Below are 26,902 nucleotides of genomic sequence, written 5' to 3' on the forward strand. Positions count from 1 at the left end.
CAAGGCTGTTTAAATTTGACTTTAGCAGATTAAAAAAAATTACTTTTGTTTGAAAGAAGAAAAAAAAAAACAGATCAAAAGAGTCAAAGAAGATAGTTCGCCGACATATTTATCTTAAAGAATTTTTGTATGATTAAGCATATTTGGCGATCATGATTAAAGAAATATCGAAACAATTGCTTCGACTGCTTCTAACTATTAAACACTTCAATGTATGTATAATAAAAAAAAAACACATTCCAAGCAAATACAATAGTTATCAATAGTTAAGATAAGCTGGACTTTAGTGAAATGTTACTCGGTAGAGCAAAGAAATATTTTAAATCTGTTTTATAACAGAGCAAAAGAAATCATCGACATAGCCCCTAAAGTTCTTCACTGGGGAACTTATTATGCTTTTGGACTGTTCTAAATTGTTCTGGCAGTTACATGGGATTTATTTCTTTAAAATAATTTATAAGGAAAAAATTTATAAAAACATTTAGATCTCTCCAAAACAAGTGCCTTTTAACTATTACTGCAGTGTTTGGTAGACAGATAGCTTAATGGAAATGCGACTTACCTCTGAGGATGTGAGATAGCACATGCGTGAGTCGGTGCTTTCGATCGAGGCCTGTTGTACAATCCCGTAGCGTGATTCACGATCGCTCAAATATTCGGAACGCAAGCTGTCTTGCCGTATAAACTCAGCACTGCAAGAGGTAAATACCATTAGTTGTTCATTTGAATATATATTAATAATTAAGAAGCTCACCGCTGCTCCAAAGAATCGGCACGCGCACTCTTATAGCCAGAGTCATTTAGGCTGATGTCCTGCCGCAAAGAAGGCAACGAGTCCCAGGGTGAACGCTTGTGTCCAGTGCCAGGAACTTGCTGGGACATCAGGCCATGTCCGGAACCAGAACCAATAGTAGAACTGCCCGAGCGCCAGCCGTCCGAGTGGCGGAACCATTGGGCACGTGCCGACTCGCCAATGCACGAGGCGCACCGTGAATTAGAAAAACTGCAAGCAACAATCATAATCAAAATTAATAGGGAGTTATTGCATATTTGAATTGTTCACTCACCTAGCATTGTGATCCGATAGATAGCCGCGATCGCGTTCCCGCTCTCGTTCTCGCATCAACTCATTCCGATCACTATAGTAGCCGTCGCGATCGCGATCTCGCTCCTTGTCGCGTATGCTGGACAAGGGTCGATGTGGAGGCAACGGCAACGTCGAGGATTTAGCATTGGCTGCATATGTGGAGAAATAAATAGGTGATTAGTTGAGCTCTGCTTCCATATATGCAACTATAACTAATGGCAGGCAAATGCATCAGTTATTTTTTGTTTATGGCTTCGATTTTGCATTTGATAGACGACAACGAAAGATTTATAAATAGTTGTTAAGGACGTGCAATTATGGAACTACTTACGCCTACGTAGTGGATATGGGCTGCGCTGTGTTGATCCGGGTAGGCTTTCAGCGAATTCTGATAATGGTAGTAATTGTTGTTGTTGTTGTGTAGTTGTGGTTGTTGGTGGTTGTGGCGATGAGGCAGAGTGGCAAATGTAAGAGTATGATGCATTGGTGACATGAATTTATAGCATTGAAGGTTCAGTTAGTCTTGCATAAAAGTACTTTAAAAGTTTAATGATTCTTTTTCAGAATAAACAAAACATTTAGGTAAAAAAAATATATATATTTTGAGGAAAAAAACTGTCATACCAAAAATGCATTATTCTATACTGCAATACACTCATGCATAAGTAAATACTATAGCTCGCTAGAAACTCTGTTTCATGAAAAATAATTCAATATTCTCCGAAGGCTAAAGAGAAGATAAGTATATCAGAAAATGTTGGGTTATTTTTGTTCTCTAATTCAGAAGATTAAAACCCTGTTGTAACTTTTATTTCATTTGATTGAAGGGTAAAAAAACAGCATCCGAACTCCTAATATGTTGGTGAACTATCATCTTAAAATATTTTTTGAGAATTCCATTTAATTTCGTACCAAGGCTTCATTGGTATTCCAAAAAAGAGTCAAATCATTTACACTTAATTTAACAAGAACGGGAATCGGAGTAATATCTGCTGACGAGTAACAAACTATAACTCTTTACGCTCTACCTTTATAAGTTCTAGTTCTTTCAATTTCTTAGCCACATACTTTATATTTCCGATCTAAGCTTGAGGGTTATAATTGTTTAGAAAATTCACTTCAATACCAACAATATTTTAGAATTCCCGTTCTTTGGCGTGGATTTTAGATCACAAAAGTTCAAGTTCAAAATAAATTCACTTTAAATTAATAACCTACCTATAGCTATTAAATAAATAAATCAAATTAACATAAAAAGTGATTATATATGTAAAGACTAATGCTCTTCAATGAAACCACTTCAAATTTCTCTACATTTTCACTTTTCAAAGCATTAGTTACCTTATTTGATAATTTTTCAGTTCTTCGTAGACCAACGAGGCATTATTTTCCATTCATCTTGTCTAGATGAACAACTAATTACTAATTATTTTTTTCAACTCAGATATACTTTTACATTTACTTTCTCTTTCTATTCTATAAGAACTGTCCTCTATAGTTATCTCCGGAGATATCTCGGACCATTTACTACTGTGAGTCGGAGCATAGTTTGCCGGACTGGCAATAAAATTTCTCCCAGCGGGTTGGAGATTTTCCTCTATCTCTTTCTATTCCAGAATTATTTTAAATAGATTTTAATTACAATTTAGTTTTCTCCTCTACTCACTCTTGTTTGTTAGGTCTACAACGTCTCTGATAAAATTTGGCTGTGGCAAATGGCTGGCCACATGTCGAATAAAATACCCCCAACATAGCGCAGGCGTTAATTGACATTATTGTTATTTTATAGGCTTCCTAACATTTTAAATTGAAATTATAACGTAACATTATATAACATCTTCTTTGTTATATAATAACATTGTAATTTGTATTAACAGCCCATTTTGTTGATTTAATAATAAAATAAACCCTTCTACTAGGTTAAATCCCATTATCATGAATGAATTCCTATACCTCTCTTCTCTTTTATTTCCTTTAATTTATAATGTTCCAGCAAATTTAAGAACAAGTAATCGCACACCAACTGATTCCTTCACACCTTCTTAGCCGCTTTGTCTACACATTTTGGAAATGCCATCGCCCATTCCCATTCCCAATCCCAATCACATTCCGCATTAATCAGATTATCTCATTCTCTATCTATTCTCTACTTTTTGCACTCGCAATCAAATGACAAGCATTCAATTAAACTAAAATGTTATGCGAAATTGCATGAACTGTGAAACTGAAACTAAAGCTGTGGGTTGGTTGCTGATTGGCTTTTCTGACTGGGTTGAGGGCTCGAAGCTAATTAAAAATTCGATAAGAAGAGGCGGAATCAAATGAACGAACAAAGGGGTTAGCTACAACAACAACGAGAACGAAATGAGAAAAGAAAAGAGTGGAGTGTGGGGAAAAGGAAAACGCTACAAATGCAGCAAATCAAATGAAACAAAAAAACCAAATCGAAATCGAAATCGGAATTCAAAATAGAAACGAACTAAACTAATTATTGGCTGGCAGGATATCCGGTTGTGTGTGTGGATGGAACTCACCTAGATTCTCCATGCTCTGCGAGAGCAGTGCCTCAAAAGTGTGCAAACTATAGGACTCCGCATCCATGCCCTTGGCCAGCGTATTGCGCAAATGCATCTCATACTCGAGTAGGAGTCGCGACGTTGGACTGCCCGGAGTGGGAGTGACATTTGGCGCCTGATGATGATGCTGATGACGCGAGGAGACGCCGCCCGGGCGCTGGCCATACGACTGATCCTGATCCGAGTTGCCGTTGCTGGAGCTGGGCGTGGTCGCATAGCATTGGTTATCGAACATGACATTATCCGAGGGCGGTGAGCCCTCAATGCAGCTCCGCTCACGTTCCAATTCCAAGTATAGATTGCGCGGGGGATAGCCGCGTCCGATTTCGTGAGATGATCTGCCAAGAAACAAAACAAAACAGAATGTAACTTGATGGCAAGGGTGTAAAATTTTGCAGTAATCATTGACGACCCACCTGGAGCCGGAGAAACGCGACGACTGACTGCCTGCCGACCGGCCTAGCGTATTGTTGTTCATGATGTGATGGCCGCCACCGCCGACACCACCTCCGACACCCATGCCCATGCCGCCCCCGCCGCCGCCATGCTGATGCAAGTGCTGGGGCCCCAGAGTGTGCGCCGCATTCGCATTATAGTAGTTGTAGCGCCGTCGGCCCATTTCGGGTGAGGTGACGGGGCTCTCGGTGCTGGGCATCGGCTTTAGCATGCGCTTCAGTGTACTCGTGTCCACATTCATGTCCTCGGTGCTCTTGGTCTTGCGTCTGGTGTTGTTGTTGATTACATTGTGCTGATGCATGTCATGCGAGTGTGCGTCGCGTGTCTGCCACAGAGAGAGCGAAAGATTGAAGCATGATGGGAGAGTGTTAAGGCAGAGCAGAGCGAACGGGCAATTACAAAGCGCCAGACATTATTGTGAGGGTGACTTGCGAGCCGCCAGTCAGTTATCCGCCAGACGATTGCGTGCATAGGCGCATTTGTCTGCCCCTTTTGGCTCTACTTACCATATCGTCGTTAAAGTCCTTGTTGCGGGTGCCGGTGGACTTGTTGGAGGTGCCCACGCTCTGATGCAGACCCCCGCCCACCTGTGTGCCCTCGCTCTTTGACAGATCCATATCCATTTGACAGGCGCCGCCATCGTCTTGACCCACCTGCGAGCCCACATGATTTTGGCCGCACATATCCGAGCTACCTGCACCCACACCGGTCACAATAACACCGGGTGCATTGGTATTGACACCGGCATTGGCCACCAAAGCGCCATCTTGATTGCCCTTCATCTGACGTGGCAAGGTGTCTGAAATGGAGCGCACCAGGATTAGTCTAGTCGAGTGTTCAAGGTATACGAATATTAAGCGATCGACTTACCTGCCCCTCCGGTCATGCCTTGTCCAACGCCTGAGCTGCCACCACCGCTGGCCACATTGTCGTATAACGAGGTGCTGCTCACCGCACTCACCACCTTGCCCTGCTGCTGGCCATCGACGTCGGTAATTCTGTGGGAGCCGACATTACGCGGCAAAGTGGATGAACCTGCAATGAGTATGGCGGTGAGTTTGATGGGGGATGCGATTTGTCGATGGAGTTGTTGGAGCGTGTTGCTTGCTCAGTAGTCGCCTAATCTCTAAATGGTGGCATTTGTTTGCCCAAATCTCTAACTGTTGGTCAAGTTGGAGTGAAGAGTTGTAGTTTCTAAGTAATTTAGGCCATGTGATAAATAACGCAAATAGTAAATTAAAATTTTAAATCGAAATCAAATCTACAGCGGTTATAATTCAAGACTTGGTCTGAGCCATCTTTATATGTAGATCGTAGGAGACTTGACTCGCTGGCTGCTCGGCTTCTTCAACTTAAGTTCATATTTTGTTTTTTGTTTTGTTTGTTTTTTTTTTGGTTTTTTTTTTTGGTTTTACTCTCACCTCTAACACGTGGATCGGTTCTCAGTCGCGCATACTGTTCGGCCGACATACAGGTGCATTGGGGCTCCTGGCGCACGCGCGACGGCGAGGCCGGTGTGCTCAGGGGCTTTCGCTTGGCCTTCACTTTGCCCTTGCCCGGCGGATCCAATTTCAGCGAGTAGCTCGACGAGGCCTTTCGTGAAAATTTGAAAGAAGGCGACTGTAAAACGTCGCACTATCATTAGGTTAGTTGATTGGGATTACAAGGTTCTGTGTGTGCGGTTTGCTTTCTGCTTGCTTGCTTGCTTGCTTGCTTTTCTTTCTCGAAATTCGTTAAAACTTTCTCTCTCGCGCGCGCGCTCTTTCTTTCTTTCTTTTTTAGCTCTCGGCTTGACTTGACTTGGCTTGGCTTGGAAATTTGTTGAGCAAAAGTATATATGGATATAGTGTGTGCTCAAAGCAGTGCCGTCGCCGTGTGAGAAACTGAAAACGTCTGGTTCTGGGGATCGGAGCCCCGTTTTCTCTTGCCTCTTTTTTTTCTTGCAGTGTGTGGCTTAGTAAAAGTACTGAAGGTGCATAGAATTTGTATATAGAATTGCAGCTAGACATGTGCTAAGCCTTGAGTTCTATTAATCATACATACAAGTATATTACACTTAGATACATAGATAGTAGTAGACAGTAGTAGTTGTAGTTGTAGTAATAGTAGAGTTATGGACACATACATACACATACGAGCATTTAGTGTTGAAATTAGTATTAAATATAGTATTTAAGAGCATATAGCAGTCGTGAAGTAGAAGCTTAGCCGGTGCAGTTTATTTTGAACAGCGATATTTCAAGTAGGCGCTAAGCGCAAATAGTAACTCGATTTTATATTCTAGATGGTATGTGTGGAACAATTGAACTTCAATTTATCGTACGCCTAACATTTAATTGTTCTTATGCTATTTTGATTTTACATTTAACTTTTGATTAGATTGCTTTCTTTCCTATTCATTTTATTTGATTTATTGTAAGCATGTGCGCTAGCATTATTAGTATTGGTATCTAATATTTGGTATTTGGTTTTAGAAACCTCAAAGTTTGGCGCCTTTAAGGCGTACATAAAGTGTGTTCCAAGAATATACGTATATTTCTTTTATTTTCTATTCTATTTCCTTTGTTGTTTTGGTTTTTGGTTTTTCTATGCCTAACTAACAAGTGCTTTCTGTTCGTTGATACAGTTTCGCACACTTAAGTACAACTTGAGCCGTTCTCGGCGCTTCTCAAATGCTGCACCTGGCCGTGAATTACAAACGTTTTAACTTCTAAAATCTGGCTTTTCTTTGGTTTTGGAAAAAGTGTTCTCTCGATATTTATTGCGTATTTAAACCGCCCACTTGGCCAAGGAATCAAAGGATGGGCTCTTGTTGGGACTTAGGGCTCATCGGATACGGTTTGCAGTGGATAGGTAACGGTATTGTAGTAGAGGATACGTGCGATTGTTTTAAAGCGTTTTGCGTTTTTCTTTTGCATTTTCATTTTACGGCACAATGGCATTTGATTAAACAAATCAGATCAATTAATAATTCATTTTTTCAATTTCAATTTCAATTCGATAAACGTACATAAATAACATTCAAGAAATTTAATAGTGTGATTTGGAAACACGTGAAATGCAAACGAATTGAGTTCGCAACATATTTCATTTGTTGTATACGTAAATATATATATTGTTTATAGAGGGGGGAAAATAAATGTTAGATAATAAAGCATTTGGAAAGAGATTTATAAATATAGAGTGGGGTGTACATTTATAAAAGGTTTCAAAAATTTTTTTGTTTTATTGTCGGTTTTTGTTTTTGTGTTTGTGTGTCATTTTTATATCGATTGTTTGATTGATTGATTGATTGATTGGTTAGTTAACACAACAAATTTGCACAATTATTTCAATTTGAAAATGTTTCAAATTTAAGTACGAAATTTATTTTCAAATGGAATGCATCAAAATGAAACATTTGAAAAGAATTTATTCATAGTATGTGTTTCGAGAATGATTTCGAAAATGATTAGAAGAGAGAAAAAGAAATGAAAGAATATATAATATAATTACATTTAACAAATTTTAGTGGGTGTGTATGTATGTATGTATGTATGTATGTGTGTGTGTGTCTGTGTGTGTGTGTGTCTAAGTGTTTATTGTGGATAGTTTGGAGCTTTGCTGTAGCACGCCGTACAATTGGTATTTAACATGGAACTAGGTGATGGGGGATTTCCAAGACCTTAACACATTTACAAATGAATACTCTGGAATCGATTACAGTTCGCTCGAGATCATGACTTCGCTAAAATCGTTAGTTAGATGAATACGTGTTTTTCTGTACTATGTGACTGGGGGATCTGGCTTGTGGCAACACATATAGAGTTTACTTTTAAAATTGTGGCATTTACACAAAGAGGTAGACAGAGAGACAGGAAAATATATAGAAAGAATGTATAGGCTGTTACAAAAGTACGACAATCATTTGGTTTTTTTTTTCTTTTTATGTAAAATTCTTACACATGCGCCCGACAAATGGATAGGGGCTACTTAAATGATTTACTTATAGACAGACATAATAAAAGATGGGACTGTTATGAACTTCTTCTTTCTCTGCAGTGACCGTAAAAAGAGTGGAATAAACATTTAGTAGAAAATACTGTGTGAGAAATTAAATAATATGAAGCGATACTAACGTATTTTTTTACAATGTAAGATACCTGGAACAAATGATGCGCAAAGTAAGAAAAGAAACGAAACAATTATTAGACGCAAATTCTGAAGATTATGTTTAACTTCATGATTATGTAGTACCTATATAATACTATTAATCAATGGCATGAAAATTGAACTGGGAAGCTGAACAATTTCTAATAAACCTTGGAACATATCGAGATAAGATCAACACACTTTAGTATGTGAGTTTCGTTTTCCAGCACAAATGTGTTTTACGTTTTTAATTTTCTTACAAGAAACTAAATATACAACAACTCCTTTCACTTCGATGATCAAAATACAAAAATTGCATTTTCAATAAATAATACTTATGTCCAAACTTCATTAAAACGAAATTTAATGTGTCGTGAAAAGTTCACAACAAGTCTTTGATCCATTTCTTTTTAAATATGTATTTTAATAGCTAACAAATAATGATTTTAGAAATAGACTTCAAGCAAAATATATATCAGAAACATCATTCAGTGACACCTGATAGCTGCCATTTAGCGATTTGAAAAAAACGTTTCTTTTTAAACATTATCTGTTATTGTCCATTATTTCATCGGCTCAGAGCTCTTCTAAATACTCCTTTACGAGTATTAAGTCAACCGCTTCTAAGGAGTCATTCTTAACACCCAAACAAAATAGCCAACCAAAAGCGCTCTCTAAATTTCTTAATAAACTTGGTCTGCAAATCGATAAAAGCAGTTTATGTGTAAGTTTATTTAAAAGATCCTGGTATCAGTAACCACACTTTAGATTTAGTACTAAGTTGACACTGCAAACAAAATGAAGTCAATAAATGATCAAGAAGATCAAAAAGAACTCTAATATATTCAATCTTATTAATCACTTTTTGCCGTTAACATATATAGAGTAATTAACAAATGGAAAAACGTTTCTTCCCTTCAATTCTACTGTCTCTATTATTCGTGTGATCGTTTTTTTTTTTTTTTTTTGAACAGTACTGGAAAACGTTAAGTCTGTTTTCGTTTGATTCCTTGAAATAATTTGATCTTGAATACATCAATAAATTGATTAGTTTATTTAAATCTAATTAGCACTCATCAATATTATTTCTCGTATTAAGACTGCACTTCAATTTCCATCCATTGAGTATACATAGCTCAGTTAATATCCATTTCTTGTACATGTATGATATATGATTGATCGTCAAAAATATGTATTTCAATGGCTTATATGTACTATATGTATGTATGTATGTATGAATGTGCTTATGTAGGCGTGTCTATATAACTTATAGCTTATGTACATGATTTTTCTACTGCAAATAATTTGGCCAAATTTGTCAATGAATTAAATAATAGCTTTATGTACATCAAGTATATAAGTATGTACGATTATAGGTGTGTCGTTGTTCAATAACGCAATTTCGGTACAATGCCAAATATTTCGAAAATACTAATTTGAAATTCTCAGCTAATGTATGGAGTACATGGAGTATGGCTGTATTTATTGTTAGTTATTCAATTGAGCTTGAGTGGCGTAGAGAGTACGAGTAGGTAGGCGTTGGCGTATCTGTATCTGTGATTTGTTAGAGTGACGAGCGAATGTCGATGAGTTTTAACTATTGCGTACTTAAATTGTATGTATCTTTAAAATGCAACCAGGATGGTTCATCATAATAATTTGTAATGAAAGTTTTCTGCATTAAATGTTACTTTGATTTAGATTATCAATTCAAAATTCTTTTTCTTTCTTTTTTTGTGTTTGATTAAAGCACGAATTCAAATTTTTCAAGCACTAATTTGAGCACTGAACCTTGAGTTTAAATAAAATATTTATATATATATATATTTATATAGAAGGGTATGTAAGTAATGTATAAATGCAAAGCAAACATCGAACATCATCATCATCAGCATCAACTTGTTATCTTTTGAGGGGGCCAGCACGCAGAGCTTCTGCATCGATTCGAGATAAAAGCAGACGCGTCTGTGTGTGGCCACCAGTGTGTGTTTATTGGGGTGTGTAGTGTGTCTCTCAGTGTGTGTGGGTGTGTGTGTGTGTGTGTGTGGTTGGGCGTTTGGGTCATTGTGTAAGTGTGTGGGTGTGTGTGTGTGTGTATGGGTGTGCGGGCATGCATGTACTTGATTAGTTCCGTAGTACGAGTACATGCAGAGCCTGCACTTTCTGCTTGACTTGTCTTTGTTGCGATTAGATGTGTAAGTTAGTTAGTAATTGGTTAGTTAGTAGTGGTTGAGTAAATAGGCTGAGGTAATTGGTAGTAACACTTTGAGGTATCAGTTGAGGTGGTTTATCGCTATGCAAAATGTTTGCTTTGCCAAACTGTAAGAGAATACTTACACAGCATTCTCGGAACTGTTTGGCATCGATGGGCGACGTAAAATTCAAGCCCCAAGTGTCGTTCGTCATTGGATCCTTCCAGTAAACGAAACATTCCGATGCCTGACCAATACGAGTGCCTGCCAGGGATAACATAAATTTCAATTAGTAGAGTCAACACATCACTGCATGCAATAGATATACTTAAGCTATGTTCAGACTAGCACAAATGTTGTACAAAATTTCAAATAGAGGAGGAAATCCTATACAGGTTTTTTGCAGTAGAATTGTGAGTTTGTTAAAATATTTAATTATGCACAGCGCTTGTTGCTTTATATAAAAAAAATACGTTTAAACATCAATAAATAAATAATCTATCTTTTCATTGATATTTGTAATAATTTCAAATGCAATTTGAAGTGGACTAGCGGTCCAATATTGTTTTCTTTTAGAGCGAAACCTTTTACTGAGTCTTTGTAGATTCGGCAAACAAATGTCTACACAATTTGATGATTCGTTTTTTTTTTAATATCATAAACTAGAGACTATCAAGCTTTCAAGCATACTTAAATTTGTTCCTGCAAACGAAAAGCTTTAACTAATATTTTGCTTCTTTAGATCTTTTTTAAACTGTTTAATTTTTTTTAAAATCTCATTAACTATTTTTTTATTCTCATTATCATTATCTGAAAGCGTATAATTGGAATACGGATATTCCTAAATTTTTTTCTGCTACAGCTACAGCCAATATTTTGTTTCTTTAGAAATTTCTAAACACATTACATTTTTTTTTTATTTCACATTATCACTCTGAAAGCGTTTTATTCTTTCGAACATGGATCAATTTGTTCCTGCAAACGAAAAGCTTTAACCAATATTTTGCTTCTATAGAAATTTTCAAATATAATTTTTTTTTAAACTCATAAACTGTTTTTTTATTCACATTATCTCTCTGAAAACGTTTTATTTATTCAAACATGCCTTAATTTGTTTGCTTCTGTTTTTGTTTTGCTTCTTTATATGTAGAATACGGGTATAACTAAATTTTTTCTTGCAAACGAAAAGCTATAAACCATATTTTGTTTATTTTTCTTTCTTCTTTCTTTCTTTGTTTTTTACCTCAGTCTGAGCGTAGCTTTAGTTTGGCGACCAGTAGGGGGGCTTACTCACCTGGCTGCACAAGCCGCACATCGAGTATCTTGTCCACCTGACTGTTGTAAGCGGTGATGTGAAAGATGCACTCGGGCGAGTCCTGAATGCATGTGATGTTGACAGGAACCAAATCTTCAGACACTTGTTGCCACTTAACGGTGCCGGCGCCACTTGCCGATACGTGGAAGACCTCAGCCCATAACCTGAACGAACTAGCGTTGGTTAATTTTCAGACGCACACACACATTTATCACAAAGTTTCAAAGTTGAAAGTTGGTGTTGGTTTTTTACACAGATTTGTTTTTTTTTTTTTTTTTTTTTTTTTTTTTGTGGGGGTTGGATTGAAGCAGATTCGATTTGTTCCGATTGCGATATTCAAGTTTTTGATTCGATTGATTTATGGGTAGAGTGCAAATTTGTGGTTCGAAATTGAAAATAAAGAAGCGCATTTTATTGTTGCAGTTGGTTTGGTAATTGATTTGTTTGTGGATGGGTTGGACGGTAGATGGGAAAAAAGTTTAGCCAGTTTGCATTGTAGTTGTTGTTTTTCATGTTGTTATTGATTTGATTAGTGGCCACAGACAAGTGTCAATTTAGTTAGAAAGTGTAAGTTGTTCGGTTGTGGTTTGGTGATTTTTTGTTTGTTTGTTGGATGGGTGTTTATTGTTATTGGATTGTTGGATGCAAGTCAGGTATCATTTGTTTCAGATTCGTTATACATTTTCATGTTGTTTTGTTTTGTTTTTTTTTTTTAGTTTTTTAGTTGAAAGAAAGAAAAATTAGAAGAAGAACACAATTAGTTGATTGAAAATTTATAAAAGAGAGCGAATTCAAATTGTTCGTAACAGGTGCCCTTTTCAGTCAGAACATAAGATATTTTTTTTTAATAACTACAAGTCACTACAACAAATTGAAATAATGGGGCACTAAATCGCTTCAACCACTCACCTCAATAGATGGCCATCACGACGACGGGAACTCTGCCAGGGTGAATCCTCATAGCGATAGGCTTTGCGCATCAAAGGCGCGCACGAACAGCTCAGTTTGTTGCCCATTGCACAGTTTGCACAGCTTCCCGATGACCCTACGAATATGACCCATAAATTAATCAATTATCTCATCTGATAATGGGGGGAATTATATTTTACTGCGATACCCACCTTTACCTGAGGCACCCCGATGTCACCACATGCCGCTCACGTCTGCCTGCGAGAGCGCCTGGCCGCGATTTAGCGACTGAGAGCGTTGATTGTGCCGATGGCCGTGGTAGCGACTGCCGCGCTGCAAATATTCACAAAAAGAGAGCAAGAGAAAGAGAGAGAGAGATGAGAAATGGAGATCAGTGAATTGTTTTCATATAAAAGCAAGTCTTAGCTACTCATTTCTCATATTTATGCGAAATAATTAAGGCCTGACCCACACGAATTAGTCAGTGAAGGGGGCAGTTTGAGGGACTTACTAAAGATTTCCTGTCAGTGGTTGAAAGGAATATGAAAGATTTATTTAAAAATATCTCCGATTTGTATTTAGGTTTAAATACAGTTTATTAAACTTGTTAAGAAACATTTTTGATTTGCTTGATTATCCGTAGTGAACAGAAGTTAAGTTTATTTAATTTTTTGTTTGCTTTTAAAATATTTATAAACCCAATGGACCGAATTCTTACTATACCTACATATTAATAAATAAATTTCGTTGCCATCCATTTCTACTCTCAATTTAAAATGTAAACTCATCGCCAATAGTCAACAAAAATACTTTGAAAACTTAAATAGCTTATTACATTTTTAATCAGTTATTTGTAAAGATATTTCTGTTTTAGCTTTCTATTTTGTTGCTGCTCTAAATGCTTAGCCTAATGTTACTCCACTATATATCAGAAAACATTTCATTTTATTAGGGGTTTCAAAACTAATTTAGGAATGAGAACAATTGAAGAGCGAGTCCCCAACTTAATAAGCTTGCCAACTTATGTATAAATAACCAAGACCCACACATTAAATTCACAATTAAACTCAGCTATAAAAAACATTATGATTTACTTAGTAATGGTCCGAAGCCACTGTTCCAGAAATTAAAACAACTTTTAATAACTGATAATTTAAATCCTTAACTCGATAATTAAAACTACACGATTACGATTATTTAAAAATTTTGTATTGCTCAGAATCGTTCACTCATATGATTTATTTTTGATTGATAAATTGAAGGTCTATTAAAAAAAAAAACAGGATTGATTTAGGAGTGCCTACAGAGTCCATCTGCTGGATAATTTCAATACGATGTTCGATTTTAAATAAAAATAATTACATTACTGCAGAAGGGACTGCATTTCAAAAATCAAGATCTTGTGAAGGAAATTAAACAAAATAGAGCTCTTATGGCAAAACGAATATAAGCAAACTTTTTTCTGATTTAATGATGATAATTTCAAATAATATATTTTTGAGGATAAATAATATTAATTTTAGAAAATTTTCGTTTTGCGGCATTTCCTGCATTTATTGTTGTTTCATAATTGTGTAAAAATATAATAATAAAAGTAAGAATGACGTTTCTTTCAACTGTCTGGAGGGTTCTCAAGCAATTGGCTAAGCACATACTTTTTAAATGTTCAGGCGTTAAAATGAGTTCAACTAAGAAAATAAATTGGAATTGATGCTAACTCAAAAACGATGTCTTTTGAAAGCTTTTGTAATAGCGTTGTGTTCAGATATTTTAGTAAATAAATAAACCTACATTTAGCAGCAGACAACGAAATTAATATGAATTTTATTATCTTACTTAAATTAAAAAGTTGAAAATTCGTTGAAAACAATTTAATTCAGCTCTTATCTGTGTACCAGCTCTTCCTCTCTCTTTTTCTCTCTCTGTCTGCCTGCTCTCTGTGTCGTAAATCTTATGGCTTATGTTTATTGGATATGTTTACCTTTGCTATTATCTTAACGATTACTTGAAAACTACCTTGCCTAAGCAAGCCACACACGCATCTCATTGACAACCGGCTCTTGCAATGCTGGCCACCCACATTCAGTTTTTTTCTGGCGAAGTAGTGTGCTCGTACGGTTGAACTTGAGAGCCGCTGCAGCATTGAAACCGCATTTGAGCCACAATAACCGCCGCCTCTGGCACGAAACAACCCATGAAGCAACCCACGCTCTTGGCTATTATCACCGCCATTTGGCGTGGCTAAGGTGCGAATGCGAATGCAGCCGCTCGAGTTCAACGCTATCGACGGCCGAAATGCAACAACGACTCTAAGTATCTACATATATAGTACATATCACATTTGCATCTAACGATGATGATCATGATACTGATGACGATGATGATGATGTGTAGGTGTCAACAACAACAACCGGCACTGGCAACACCTCCAAGACTGAAGCGCGGGTATTACAAACGACAGCGGAAAAACTACTTTGAAGTTGCTGCTTTGATTTTGATTTTGATTTTGATTTAAAGCACATACATACATATACGAGTATGTTTGTATATTTAGAAGATTCTATATACTGCACATATGTGTTGCATTCGTTGCAAATGTGGCACACATCAAAAGTTTCGTTTCATTTTACGAGACCATTATTTATATGCGTTTAATTTTACATTTTTGTTTTATTTATTTTAGTACACATTATTAATGTTTTGTCTGCCCATATGTTGCGCACTTTCTGGTTTTCTCTCATGGGTAGTACATACATATATCTATTTTAGTTTAACAAAATTACCCAGGCAGGCAGATGGACAGACAGACACCTGTTTTTTTCTCGGCACGGAAATTTGATTTCAAAATTCAAACTATTCAGCAAACTATTCGCATTTTAAGAAAATAAATAAATAAATTTGTTTATGTTTTTGTTTTTCGATTGTTATACAAATAGCTCGTAAAGAATTCCGTTAAACTATCGTCCACAAGTTTCGAAATGCCAACAACATTTCAAATGAACGCCACAGAGTCAACTAAAAACTCAAATAGAAATACAAAAAAACAGAAAAAAAAATCAAAGACCATTTTTTTCATTCACAGAGACACGAAATTTTTACGTACTTCGCTCTCAAAATCAGACGCTGTGGCGGCGACGCCGACGTCGACGATTTTGTCTTCGCTGCTCTCTGACGAGACAAATTAAAGCCATGAAAATGTATGAAAATGTTATGCAGTGCCGCATCGAGAGCTCTAGACTCTAGAGCTATAGAGCTTCTCGCCCACATACGCACACCTCTCAGACGTGCAGCATTGACTGCGAGTCCGAGATCGGTGGCGTTGATATGAGAGGGCGCCCATCATCGAGACAACAACAACAACAACAACAATAATAACAATGGGAAATGCCAGGCCGCACGTGTTTTGTCAAATTTATTTTTAAAATCAATCAAAAAGCGGGAGCACCGATTAGATGCGTGCGGCGAGGACCGAACAACCAGAGGAGAGCCACTAGCTCCCCCTCACTCCTCTCCCCCCTTGACTTGTGCTCAACCAAAGGCGATAAGAAAGCGCCGGCACTTAAACTACTCGCTCGTAAATGGGTCAGGTTTTCGGATTTGTGCGCTACGTACGCGCGAGTGACAAATTGAAATATTCAGATTATTTGCTCTCTCTTTCCACAATAGGTAGATGGAACTCAATAATAATCACTAGACTTCCAAAAATGTATTCAAATGCATTTGTTTGGCATTTATTTTCATGGTTCAAGGGCAACAAATTATGGACAAATATTTCAAAAGCAAGAAACAGCATTTTAAAGACGTTTATTTAAATATATAGCGGAGCAGCATTGTAATAAATAAGCCTTTTATTTTCGTCTCTACAACCCTTTCAGATAGGATTATAAATTACCAAAAATAAATTTATTTCATCTTGCTAAACAGCCGAATTTGATTTGCTAAAAAAAATTTGAATAACAATTAATTAAATCACTTAAATCCTTACCGATGGAACTTTTTTAAACATATACCAAATATAATTTTAGATTATTAAGTTAACTTGAAAATTATATAGCTTTTAACATATTTGAAAAATTTGTTTATAGTTCAAGATGATAAGTCGAGCATATGTCTCTCTGTTTATTTCAATTACAACACACCTTCCCCTCGAATTAGAGGTATTTTGATTGAAACTGTCAGGAAACACAGACGGATAAGTCAAATATAGCTCACAGGCAAGTCCGATATATTCTAATGATCTTATAAGTCTATAAAAATATGCATTTCTTGCCACAAAGTCGACGATCACTTCCCATTATATTGAAAAATCTGCTAAATGTATAGAAAACTAAAAAGGTGCCACTATTTCTAAGCTGAAGATCATATTTTTTCTATTTAATAAAACTTACATATGTATTTAGGCAGCGAAAATGACATATAAGGACACAGGTAATAACTGATCTGGTGTAGGTCTTACGCTTTTCGGCCTTGAAAAAGGGCTTCAACTTTATTTGCATATTACTATTATTTTGAGTATTTTTATTAAAACATATAGAGCCCATATAATATTTAAGATTAAGAAAATATTTAGCTAAGCTTTCGTATTTTAATTTGTTTCAATGCTGCAAATTCAGATTTTTTAAAAACCTAAAAGGCAGAAACTATTTATGTAAAAAAAATTCATGATTTCCATGTGCAATAAGTTAGTAATGTTAATAAATGCTGATTAAGGTTATTTAATCTACAATAATTCCCTTCAATTTGCTCGAATCGAGTATAGTAATAAATCGATTTATAGCTGAAAATTGAGGATGTCTTTAATATTCAGCCTAAATATACGACGAGTTAAATGTTACTGACTTTGATTGAAAAACAATAAACATTTTGACAAACTAGGGCCAGTTCGATTGGCCCTAGCTTGAAAATTCGAATTTGTTAATAGATTTTTTTTTTTTTTTTTTTTTTTTTGGGTTGAGGAGGAGCAATGCTTTATGCATCTCGATCTGCTGTCGCAGAGAGGTATGTGGGACTCCCACTCACTAATATTTGTTAAAATTTGTTGATAGATTAAGATGATAATAATAATAATAACAATTGTTAGTGAATGCAGCCTAGAGTGATATTATTTTTGTAATTTTTAGTCGATTTTTCGGAAATCAGGATAGAAATCTTATCCAAATTTTATTTTGCTTAATACAAAAATTTAACTATGACAAGCAGTTGAACGTTCCTACGTTTTAACAATCATATATATAAAAATTTAAGTATTGTATGTATGTAAGCATGTTCCCTATAGACTCCTAAGCCGCTCAACAGGGTTTGCTCAAATTTTGTGGCAATATTGCGAAGTTTTGTGGCAATTGGATAAACAGAAATTTTTATTTTTTCTAATTTTTTAAGGATACTACATAAATATACATATGTGTGTTTGTCTACGCATAGTATTTAGTAATCAGTAGAGCCCTAGCTCTCGGAACGTACCAAAGTAATTTGAGGTAAGTAATTGGAAACTTTAAAGAGTGTCAGATGAGAAATAGCATACTCGTATTGTAAATAAACTTATTATTGTAAGAAAAAACACTTAGCCCCGCAAAGACGGTGCTCTATATGAAATTCCCTTTTATTATAGTTCATCAAGAGAATTTATATATTTTGGTACACACCTCCACATGACCCCAGCCATCGGCGCCCATTTTGGCGGCTGCCTCAACGCTTTCCTTCGCACCCATATTGCGGTTGAGCTTTTAAAGCAGCGACTTGTCAATGCTAATTTTTTCTCGGGATAGTTGAAGCGTCGTAGTCGATTTTTTTTTGGATTAATATTTATTGTAGTATTGCCGTTGTTTTTGCTTTTGAGCGTTTAGATTTGCACTTTAAAAATTTGATTGCACATAGATACACACAGGAGTTTTACTTCTTTGGAGAAGAATTGCACAGGAGTTGCAGGAACCAGAAGAGGAGTTGCCGATGTTGTGGCAGCGTCTGAGGCAGCAGTCGCAGCAGCTGTCAGATGTTATTTATTTTGGAGCTGATGTGTGCGATTTTGGGCCAAATGCGAGCCCGTCAGTCGGCCAGGGAGAGAGCAGAGTCGTTGATGTTGACGTCGCTGCTGCTTCTGTTGTGATGCGCGCGCTCTCTCACTCTCTCTCTCTCTCTCTCTCTCTTGCGCTCACGCTCTCCCTCTCTAACGCTCTCGATACTTGGTTGATGCTGTTGGATGCTGCCGTTGAAAGCGGCTTTCGAAGCGCCTTTCGTCAGGTTACAGTTGAAAGTCTTGACGTTGAAAGCAGTTAAATAATAGAACAGTCAAAGCCACGGCGCCTGCATGCGTTTGTTTGTGCGTGTGCGCCTCTATGTGTGTGTGTGTTTGTATGTTGTATTATTTATGCACTATAATAATCTAAAGCTTTTTGCCTACACAGCTATTTTCTTCTCATTTATTTAATTACGTGTATATGTAATATACGAGTATATCGCATCAGCTTTTGTCTGCTTCCTTCGCTTTTTTGATTTGAATTTTTCGGCTGCGGTTAACGGTGCGTATGATTTATTTCTTAATTACTCAGGTTTTGGCTTACATCGACTTGTTTTTTTTTTCGTTTTTTGTCGTGTATTAGAATTTGTTATGTGCTATGATTGCATTGAATTTAATTTGAGTTAATTTTATTTACTTAATTGATTTGCTGGCTTGCTGAAATTTTTGTTGTTGTGCTCGTGTGTGTTGATTTTAGTTGGCAACGCCTAGTGCCCAAAAAAAGGCAAGCAAATAATATTTGGAGTCGAGAAAACGTCGACGTTAAATTCCAAGTGCAAACTCTTTATTTAATTTAGTTAATTGATTATTTTGCGTGGTTTGACTATTTTAAAATTCCCAGTTGTGGAATTAATATTATTTGAAGCGCGAATTTTTCTTCTTTTTTTGTTCACTTTTGGCCACTGACAGACGACGAAGACATGGCGCTTGATATTTTTGTGTAGCTGCTGCCAAAATACCTACAAAACTTGACGAAACGCAATGTTTTCACTTGACGAAGAACTCACACACACACACACACACGCACACACACAGAGGCAGAAACATTGCGATGTGGAAATAGCGAGAGATGCTCGAATTACAGCGCTAGCCAAAAAAGTGCTTCGCTCTTGTTATGCTCCCAAACTAACTGCTCTTGTTGTCAATATTGTTGTTGCTGTTGTTGTTGTTGTTGTTGCTGTACAACAACATATATTTTAATTTCGATTTCTTTCTTGCTTTTTCGTCGTCTTGTCGTGTTGTCCGTTTGTCACTCGTCGTTTGCCGTCGTCGTTGTCGTTATCCTTTATTTTGTATAAGACCGTGTGTCCGTCGCTCTGTCTGTCTGTATTTGTATGTGTGTGTGTGTGTGCCGCAGCCTCCAACACGCTCCTGCTGCCGTTTAGGTATGTGCAGTCGTGTGTCTGTCTGTCTGCCTGTCTCGCTGCCTGTATGTTCGTGTGTGTGACTAAAAAGTTGCATAAATCACCACACCTTAATTTACTTAAATGTTGTTTTGCGCACTTTGCAGTATTATTTAAGTCATTTGCCAACGCTAGGCGATTTATCACGTTGTGCACAGCAAAAAGTCTACCCCAAAATGTATGCTACACAAATTTTTCGCTGCCCACATCGATTGCCAAAATGCGTGCCTCTTTGTGTGTGTTGTGCCTCGTGTGTATATCTGATATTCTTTGGTCAAATTACAGTTATTTGCGAATTTTATTGTTGTTCTATACGTGTGTGGTTCTTTAGTTTGGTGTGTGCGTGAGTATATATTTTTGTGTGTTGCTTTTTCAACACTGCTACTATATATATATGTATTTTTTTTTTTTTTTTTTGAAGCGTTTCACAAGCACCACAAGCAGCGCGAACCACAACCGTCGACTTCGAAAATCGTTTTGACTTTGCGAGCAGAGCCAGCGAATGGAGCCGCCACAGAGCATCACAGCGACAACATCTCAAAGCAGCGCTGTCAGCGTCGCAGTCAGCATCAGCCAGCATGTATATAGGTGTGTGAGTGTGAGTGTGTAAGTGTTGGTGCTGCATGCGCTCTGCAACTGTTGGAATGTGTGCCATATTTTTGGGGTGGTTGCCTTTTGTTGTGTTTGCCACACACGCACACAAACACCCACATTTGTACTTATAAATGAGACTTCGTGTTGTACGCACTTTGTAACATTATTTTACATGTCGTGTGTTGTGGTTGTTGTTGCTGCTGCCGCTGCTGCTGCTGCTGTTGCTGTTGCGACGACGTCAAATGAAAGTTTTAGCCATTTTGGTACGTTTTAATGTGTCCCCGCTGCATAAAAGAACAACACACATGTTTTCATGATGTGTCTATGTGTGTGTGCGTGTGTGTGTTTGTCTTTTGGTGCCTTAATGTAATATTAATGTTATAATTTTCTAGGTGCTCTTCTAACCCGCTGACTGTCTTTCTAGCTACTTGTGCCCTTCGAAGCATGCTACATGGTTTTGCATTAGCAATGCCATAAATAATGCAAACACACACACACACACACACACACAGACAAACAAACACACGCTCAGTGACCCAACATTAATGTATGAGCGGTATTCTTAGCTAAATTTTACGACTTGAGTTGCAACTTCAAATTAACCCACACACCCACACATGCAAGTTCAAATGAACAGATGATTGGGAAGCGAGCCATGCCCATGTTAGATATTCGGTGCCTTGCCCAACACTAACCAACACCCTCACGCACACTCAGAGCCTCACACACGTGCAGGCAGGCGCACGTTTAACATACACAAAGTAAAAGTGAAAAGCAACATCAAAATTAATAAGTAGAAAGGATGCTGAGTGCGGCTGCCAACGTCAGCGACGCCAGCGACGGCGACAGCGACGCCGACGTTAACAGCGACGCACACATATAGAACACTTAGTTAACAAAGTACCGCGTGCAATAGAGAGAGAGTGATAGAGGCAAAGAGAGCGAATAAGACAACAAGCAATGCTGAGAGAGTACGCGCTGCTATGTGCTGTGTGTGTGGGAGAGCTTTTTGCGTCGGCGCGCTTTCAATGTTGAACGAATTCTGAGACTTTCGTTGAGTTGCCACTGCCACTTACTTTGTAGGCTGCTGCAGCATCCCCAACATTGTGTTTGCATTTGTGTGTGTGTATTGTTGCTGTTGTTGTTGTTGTTGTAATTGCTGTTGCTGCATTATGGCCATATTTAATATTTAAGTAATACTTTGAGTGGCAATTATAAAAGTGCTAAAGCAGCTTCCTACGTCGACACCACATGGAAATTCAGGCGTTTAGAGATCGATGATAGTGCAGCTACAACAACAACAACAACAGCCACAACAATGGCAACTGCATGCAGCTGGGGAGCGGCCAACCAACAACGCATTGGCTAAAAACAAAAACGGGATGCGCCAATATTACTGACGTCAGACTTAAAGGCATACACTCACACACACACACACACTCATACACAGTCTGAGAGCGTCCGAACGCCCACGGACCAGCGAATGCGCCCAAAAACCACGCACGACAACGCCTGCCTCATTGCCTGCGTGCCGCCCTTTACGTCCGGCCGCCGTCTTCGTCGTCGTCGTCCTGCTTATCTCTTTAAAAACGTCATTAGAAATTGCAGCTTGCAGCGCGGCAACGACGATGGCAACATCGCTCGTGCGTCGTCAACAAAAAGGCGCGCCGCCAAAGGACAAAACTACAACAACAATCAACACATTCTGTCAGTTAAGCCACGGTCAGATAGACAAATAGTTTACACAAGAAATAGTATTAGTTTTTAGGCACGCTTTGAAAAGTAAATTCCACAGGTCTGTCCCCGCTTCCGAATTTTTCCAGTGATGTGGAATATAAATTACCAAATAAAGTATTCCACGTGAAATAAAGTCTCAAAACTAGCTTCAATTTAGAACCGAACTTTGCAAAACTGAAAGGAACACGAATTCAGCAACAGCTTCTTGATTGTGAGAAAATTGGAAAACTCTACAAATTTGCTCGGAAATTATTTGCCTGTCTGGACATAGCTTTAGTCGTTAGTCAGACGTTGACCAAAAAAGCTGAGCAGTCAGTCCTTGCTTGTTAGCTTGGTGTGTGCGTGTGTGTTGTAAAATGTCAAAGAGCAGCGGGCAGCCGCAGCTGTAGACGTGGATGTGGACGTCCATTTGGTTTGGATGCTGTTGCTTTTATTATTGTTTTTGTTCTTATTGTTGCTGTTGCAATAATTGCCTCTGTGTGTGTCGCTTTGTTGTTGCGTAAGGATTTTTTAGGGCAATTGGAGGGTGTGGTTCACTAGGGAGCAGTGTGCATGTGTGTATGCGTGCGTGTTGTACCGTTAGATGGCACAGCAGCACACGGGATTGCCATGCTTGACACAGTTTCGTCTTCGGCTTTGCGATTTTAACTCCACGCTGCGCAAACCTTCGACTGTTGTGCGCGAACTTTCCTACAAATGCGTTTTTATGAATGAAACACAGTAGAGGACAACGCAGCAGCACAACAACACCAACAACAACAACTGACGCAACCAATCTACAAGTGAGCTTTTGCATACGCCCAATAACAATGCGAATATGTTTACGAGTTACAGTTTATGGTAATTCTCACACTTTATAACCAACTTATAATGCACAAGATTTTTAAATAGCTGTTGAAACGAAACCGTTTCCCGTAAATAGACGCGACTTTTTATTTAAATGCGCGTATACTGCTCTAGAATATTGCTGGCAGCTACAGCACGCGAATCCGGCGCTGCCACCTGCCACGAAACAGTGACGTATGTCTTACTGAATGCAGCATTGTAGCAGAGGGAATACATCGCGGCGATAATTTCACATTTTGTGACTAACTGATTTTAAATTTAAGCATAAGCTGTATATGCCAATTATGCAAAATTTGATATCATGCGATTTAATTATTTTTATATTGAGCCTATTTGCTGTCTACGCTCTTCAGAAATAATAATTTATTATTCTCCTGCACTTTTCTAATAATTTAAATTTTAAGGGTGGCGAAATTAATAGTGATGTTTATAAGAACATTGGCAAACATCGATTCATAGCTCACGCCACTAACATGCGCTAGAGACAATACAGGGTGGCAGCCCTTGCTACTCATTTAAGCTAGGTGGCAGCCCGCGGATACAAACCAAAACAAGACGCGCAAAATCGAGCCTTGTATATTTAGTCGCGCAGTGTTTGCTGAATTGTGTTTAGTTTAGAAAAATTAGCAGAGGCAAACGATTTTGAATGAGATGGCTGAAGCAAATGCCCAAAACGGCGATGTGATGATGAACAACATGTGCAGCACACAAGTGGGCCCGGAGGCAAAAGGTGTGTAATTGTACCTTATTCAAGGATTCTAGTAGCACATACATACTTATGTTTGTACTATTTTGCATTCACGATGCACCTTCAACAAGTCATGCCATTTCTCTATGTGTAATTTATATGTACATTTTGTGAATACAAAATTTAAACAAATATCTGTAGTACGCAAAACTATTCCAAAGTAAATATTTACATAAATACATCGTGTTTTTTTGTTTCCCAGAATTTAATTTGTTGCGCGCAGACGAAGAGTACAGAAATGGAAATGTGGAGCATTCGATATACTATCAGGTGCGGGCGCAGTTCCACTGTTGGGACACTCGCTACCTGACCGAATGGGAAGATGTGGAGAACTGCCTGCCAAGTTGCAAAACAATTCTGAACGAATGCAGCGCCGCTGAGAAGGCAGCTTTCAAAAGGTAGGCATTAGAATAAACATACATTTTCCATGTTAACCTTATCTCTCTTTTCATGGGAATAGCAACAAGCCGCTGTTGAATATACTTAATTACTTAAAAAATTCCGAACTTAAGGAGGAAACACAAACCAAGCCTACTAAGGTCATGGAAAATTTGGACTTTCTCGAGAGCATTGTAGAGCCAGCCCTGGGTATTAAACGCATCATCGAGGTATGCAGCCAACTGCCCAACGAATGGTGTGTCTTGCAGCTCTGCAAGAGCTTCAACACAGCTACCACATACTCTGGTTTTGGGGAAATTTTTGGTGCAGATGGTGCCGTCTACTTGAGTTTATTGCGCCACTGTCGCAGTCCCGAACTGGGACCCGTATGTGTGCGCATCAACAACGAGAATCTAGCCGAGATATTCAGTTCCTATAGCACCATTGTGGAGCGTTTTAGGCGCATCATAAATGTTGATGTCAAAAAATATAAAAGCCAGGAGACCAAGGCCAAATACTGGCAAGACCTTAACGCCTTTGAGGAGTTCCTGCACAGCCTGTTGGAGAAACTGCGCAATTGCATGTTACCCTATGGGTTCCTATTCTTTGGCAAGCGCTACGACTGTGAGGCCGTCCAAACGCAGACTCTGGCTGTTATTCAAAGTGTTGATGCGTTGTGTGATAAGTACGGTTGGAGCATTCACCAACGCATCATCCTCTCGCAAGCAGCTATGCATGCCAACAACCTGAGCCAAGCCGAGATAAGCATGGCATGTTACGAGTTGGCTGCAAACAACGAACTAGAATGCCAATCCATATACAATTTGCTAAAAACGTGTGCCAAAGACTGGCAAAGGATTGAACGACAGCAACCACTTAGCAGTAGGCGCTTCCCCACCATAATGGTGGTCGACGAAGTAAGTAGCTGCCGGTCTGCTTAAAATTTGAATAACCAAGAATATACTTATACAGCGTCTAGATCATATTCACTGGGAGCAGCTGAAACCGACACAGGAATTCACGCGCATTAAGTCGCTGCACAGTCTCTGGCGGCTGTACAAGTTCCATAAGCCAAGCATACGGCATGGCTATCTTGTCGTCAACGTGCAGCGGGGCATGTGTGTGATAAATCCAGGTACTATCTGAATTAGAGAGAAAGAAGTCTTCCAGCGAATTAATGTTAACTATTTTTGCAAAAATAGATGGCGATCTACCCAACTCGGGGCGACGCTTGCGGGGCTTCTTCGAACATTGGCTGCCACAATGGCGTCATCTATTCGAAGTTGTGCCCACTGAGGAAACAGTGGTCTCTGAGGCATACAATGCCGATTGCTTTGTGTAAGTTCGACCAATATTTTCTAAATATAATTACATAGATCTTGCATGTTAATATGTGGGAGATGAGGTCAGCAGGACACGCTCTTAAACCAGTTTTCTCTTCTTTCCTTCTCTCTTATCTCAGTTTTTCAGTCGCTCGTTTAGCTCTCTGTTGCATAAACAGTTACTAAAAGCTTGCACTTCCTTTCACTCAGGCTTCAAAAATATTTGCAGTCCAATTAGTTCGAGCGTTTAATTTTAGCCACTTCGCTTGACTATTTTATTTAACTAATCTAATTTATAATGCCACAGTCTTTTTTGCAATTCTAATTATATTCATTTTTGTTGGATTTACACATTTAATACTCTCAATAGTTATGCAGGTCATGGCTCTGGCCTGCAGTATATATCAGCCAAAAAGATTTGCCGCACACGCGTCAAGGGCGTCGTCTTTCTGTTCGGCTGCGACTCGACTCGCCTGCTGGGCACAGGACTGTACAGCGCACTGTATGGCACCCACAATTACTATCATGGGGCGCTGTGCCCCACAGTGATGGGCACATTAATGCCCGCCTTGGATGCCAATATGGATACGGTGTCGGTGAGCGTGCTGAGCCGTTGGCTCGCACCTGGAAAGCCCGACGTTATACCATGGACACATATCAATCGTTCGGCTTGGTTGACCAAAGGCGAGGTCAAAGGTAGCGTATAAATGGTCTTCTAAATAAATCCAATACTATATAGCCTTGTCTGAATTTTCTCTACGAAAGGTGATGACCTAGAGACGCTGGAGAGACATCCGGACTACCAAATGGGCAGCCTTTGTGCGATAGTGTCGTTTGTGCATCAGGGACTAGTGGAGCCGAAGCTATACAACTCTTGTGTGTACGTGTGCCGTGGACTGCCCGCCTGGAATGTTGCTGTGAAGGAACTGCCTTTCTAATTTCTATAAAAGTGTTCTCAAGACTAGAAAGCTCTTCTCATATCGGAAGCGTGTAAAGTCAAATTAGTTTAAGATGTACAGTGGATGGTGCTTAAAAATATTAATTGCATTTTATCAAAAGAGAGAGGGATGAGTTAAACACCAAAAATGTGAAACACATAGAATTGTTTAAGGATAAGACTAGAATTGGTACAAACTTGAAGTGGGTGTGACTTACCTGCTCATGCAATTTTGATGTAAGGCTGGCCTCGCTTCAC

The 26,902-nt window shown here is 38.4% G+C and overlaps 3 protein-coding genes across 7 annotated transcripts in view; 1 reads left to right on the forward strand and 2 right to left on the reverse strand.

Moving 5' to 3' along the window:
- LOC115623071 overlaps positions 1–12,798 on the reverse strand; it is a 129,648-nt gene extending 116,850 nt beyond the window's left edge. For 4 of the 5 annotated variants that reach the window (XM_030517273.1, XM_030517271.1, XM_030517268.1 and 1 more), the window contains exons 1-11: positions 12,667–12,798; positions 11,737–11,930; positions 10,588–10,706; positions 5,541–5,739; positions 4,990–5,154; positions 4,626–4,918; positions 4,080–4,444; positions 3,622–4,001; positions 1,068–1,236; positions 755–1,003; positions 563–692 (exon numbers count right to left, since the gene is read on the reverse strand). In XM_030517273.1, coding sequence (XP_030373133.1) covers positions 563–692; positions 755–1,003; positions 1,068–1,236; positions 3,622–4,001; positions 4,080–4,444; positions 4,626–4,918; positions 4,990–5,154; positions 5,541–5,739; positions 10,588–10,706; positions 11,737–11,930; positions 12,667–12,773 — 2,370 coding nt within the window. In that variant the 5' untranslated portion in view covers positions 12,774–12,798. Of the gene's footprint in view, positions 1–562; positions 693–754; positions 1,004–1,067; positions 1,237–1,418; positions 1,476–3,621; positions 4,002–4,079; positions 4,445–4,625; positions 4,919–4,989; positions 5,155–5,540; positions 5,740–10,587; positions 10,707–11,736; positions 11,931–12,666 lie in introns of all 5 variants that reach the window. The other variant, XM_030517266.1, reaches the window with a different exon arrangement.
- Positions 12,799–12,900: 102 nt separating this feature from the next.
- Positions 12,901–18,658, reverse strand: LOC115623074. Its single transcript, XM_030517275.1, has 2 exons — positions 18,309–18,658; positions 12,901–12,999 (listed from the first exon to the last, which is right to left on the reverse strand). Exons 1-2 carry the CDS (start codon positions 18,372–18,374, stop codon positions 12,901–12,903), a joined length of 165 nt encoding a protein of 54 aa, XP_030373135.1. The 5' UTR covers positions 18,375–18,658.
- A 5,207-nt stretch (positions 18,659–23,865) lies between these two features.
- Positions 23,866–26,902, forward strand: LOC115623073 (separin). Its single transcript, XM_030517274.1, has 7 exons — positions 23,866–23,989; positions 24,210–24,405; positions 24,468–25,302; positions 25,358–25,520; positions 25,588–25,723; positions 26,078–26,403; positions 26,473–26,902. Exons 1-7 carry the CDS (start codon positions 23,911–23,913, stop codon positions 26,643–26,645), a joined length of 1,908 nt encoding a protein of 635 aa, XP_030373134.1. The 5' UTR covers positions 23,866–23,910; the 3' UTR covers positions 26,646–26,902.

Source organism: Scaptodrosophila lebanonensis, unplaced genomic scaffold (assembly GCF_003285725.1).
Source record: "Scaptodrosophila lebanonensis strain 11010-0011.00,11010-0021.00 unplaced genomic scaffold, SlebRS2 tig00000043-arrow-pilon, whole genome shotgun sequence".
Taxonomy (NCBI): Eukaryota; Metazoa; Arthropoda; class Insecta; order Diptera; family Drosophilidae; genus Scaptodrosophila; species Scaptodrosophila lebanonensis.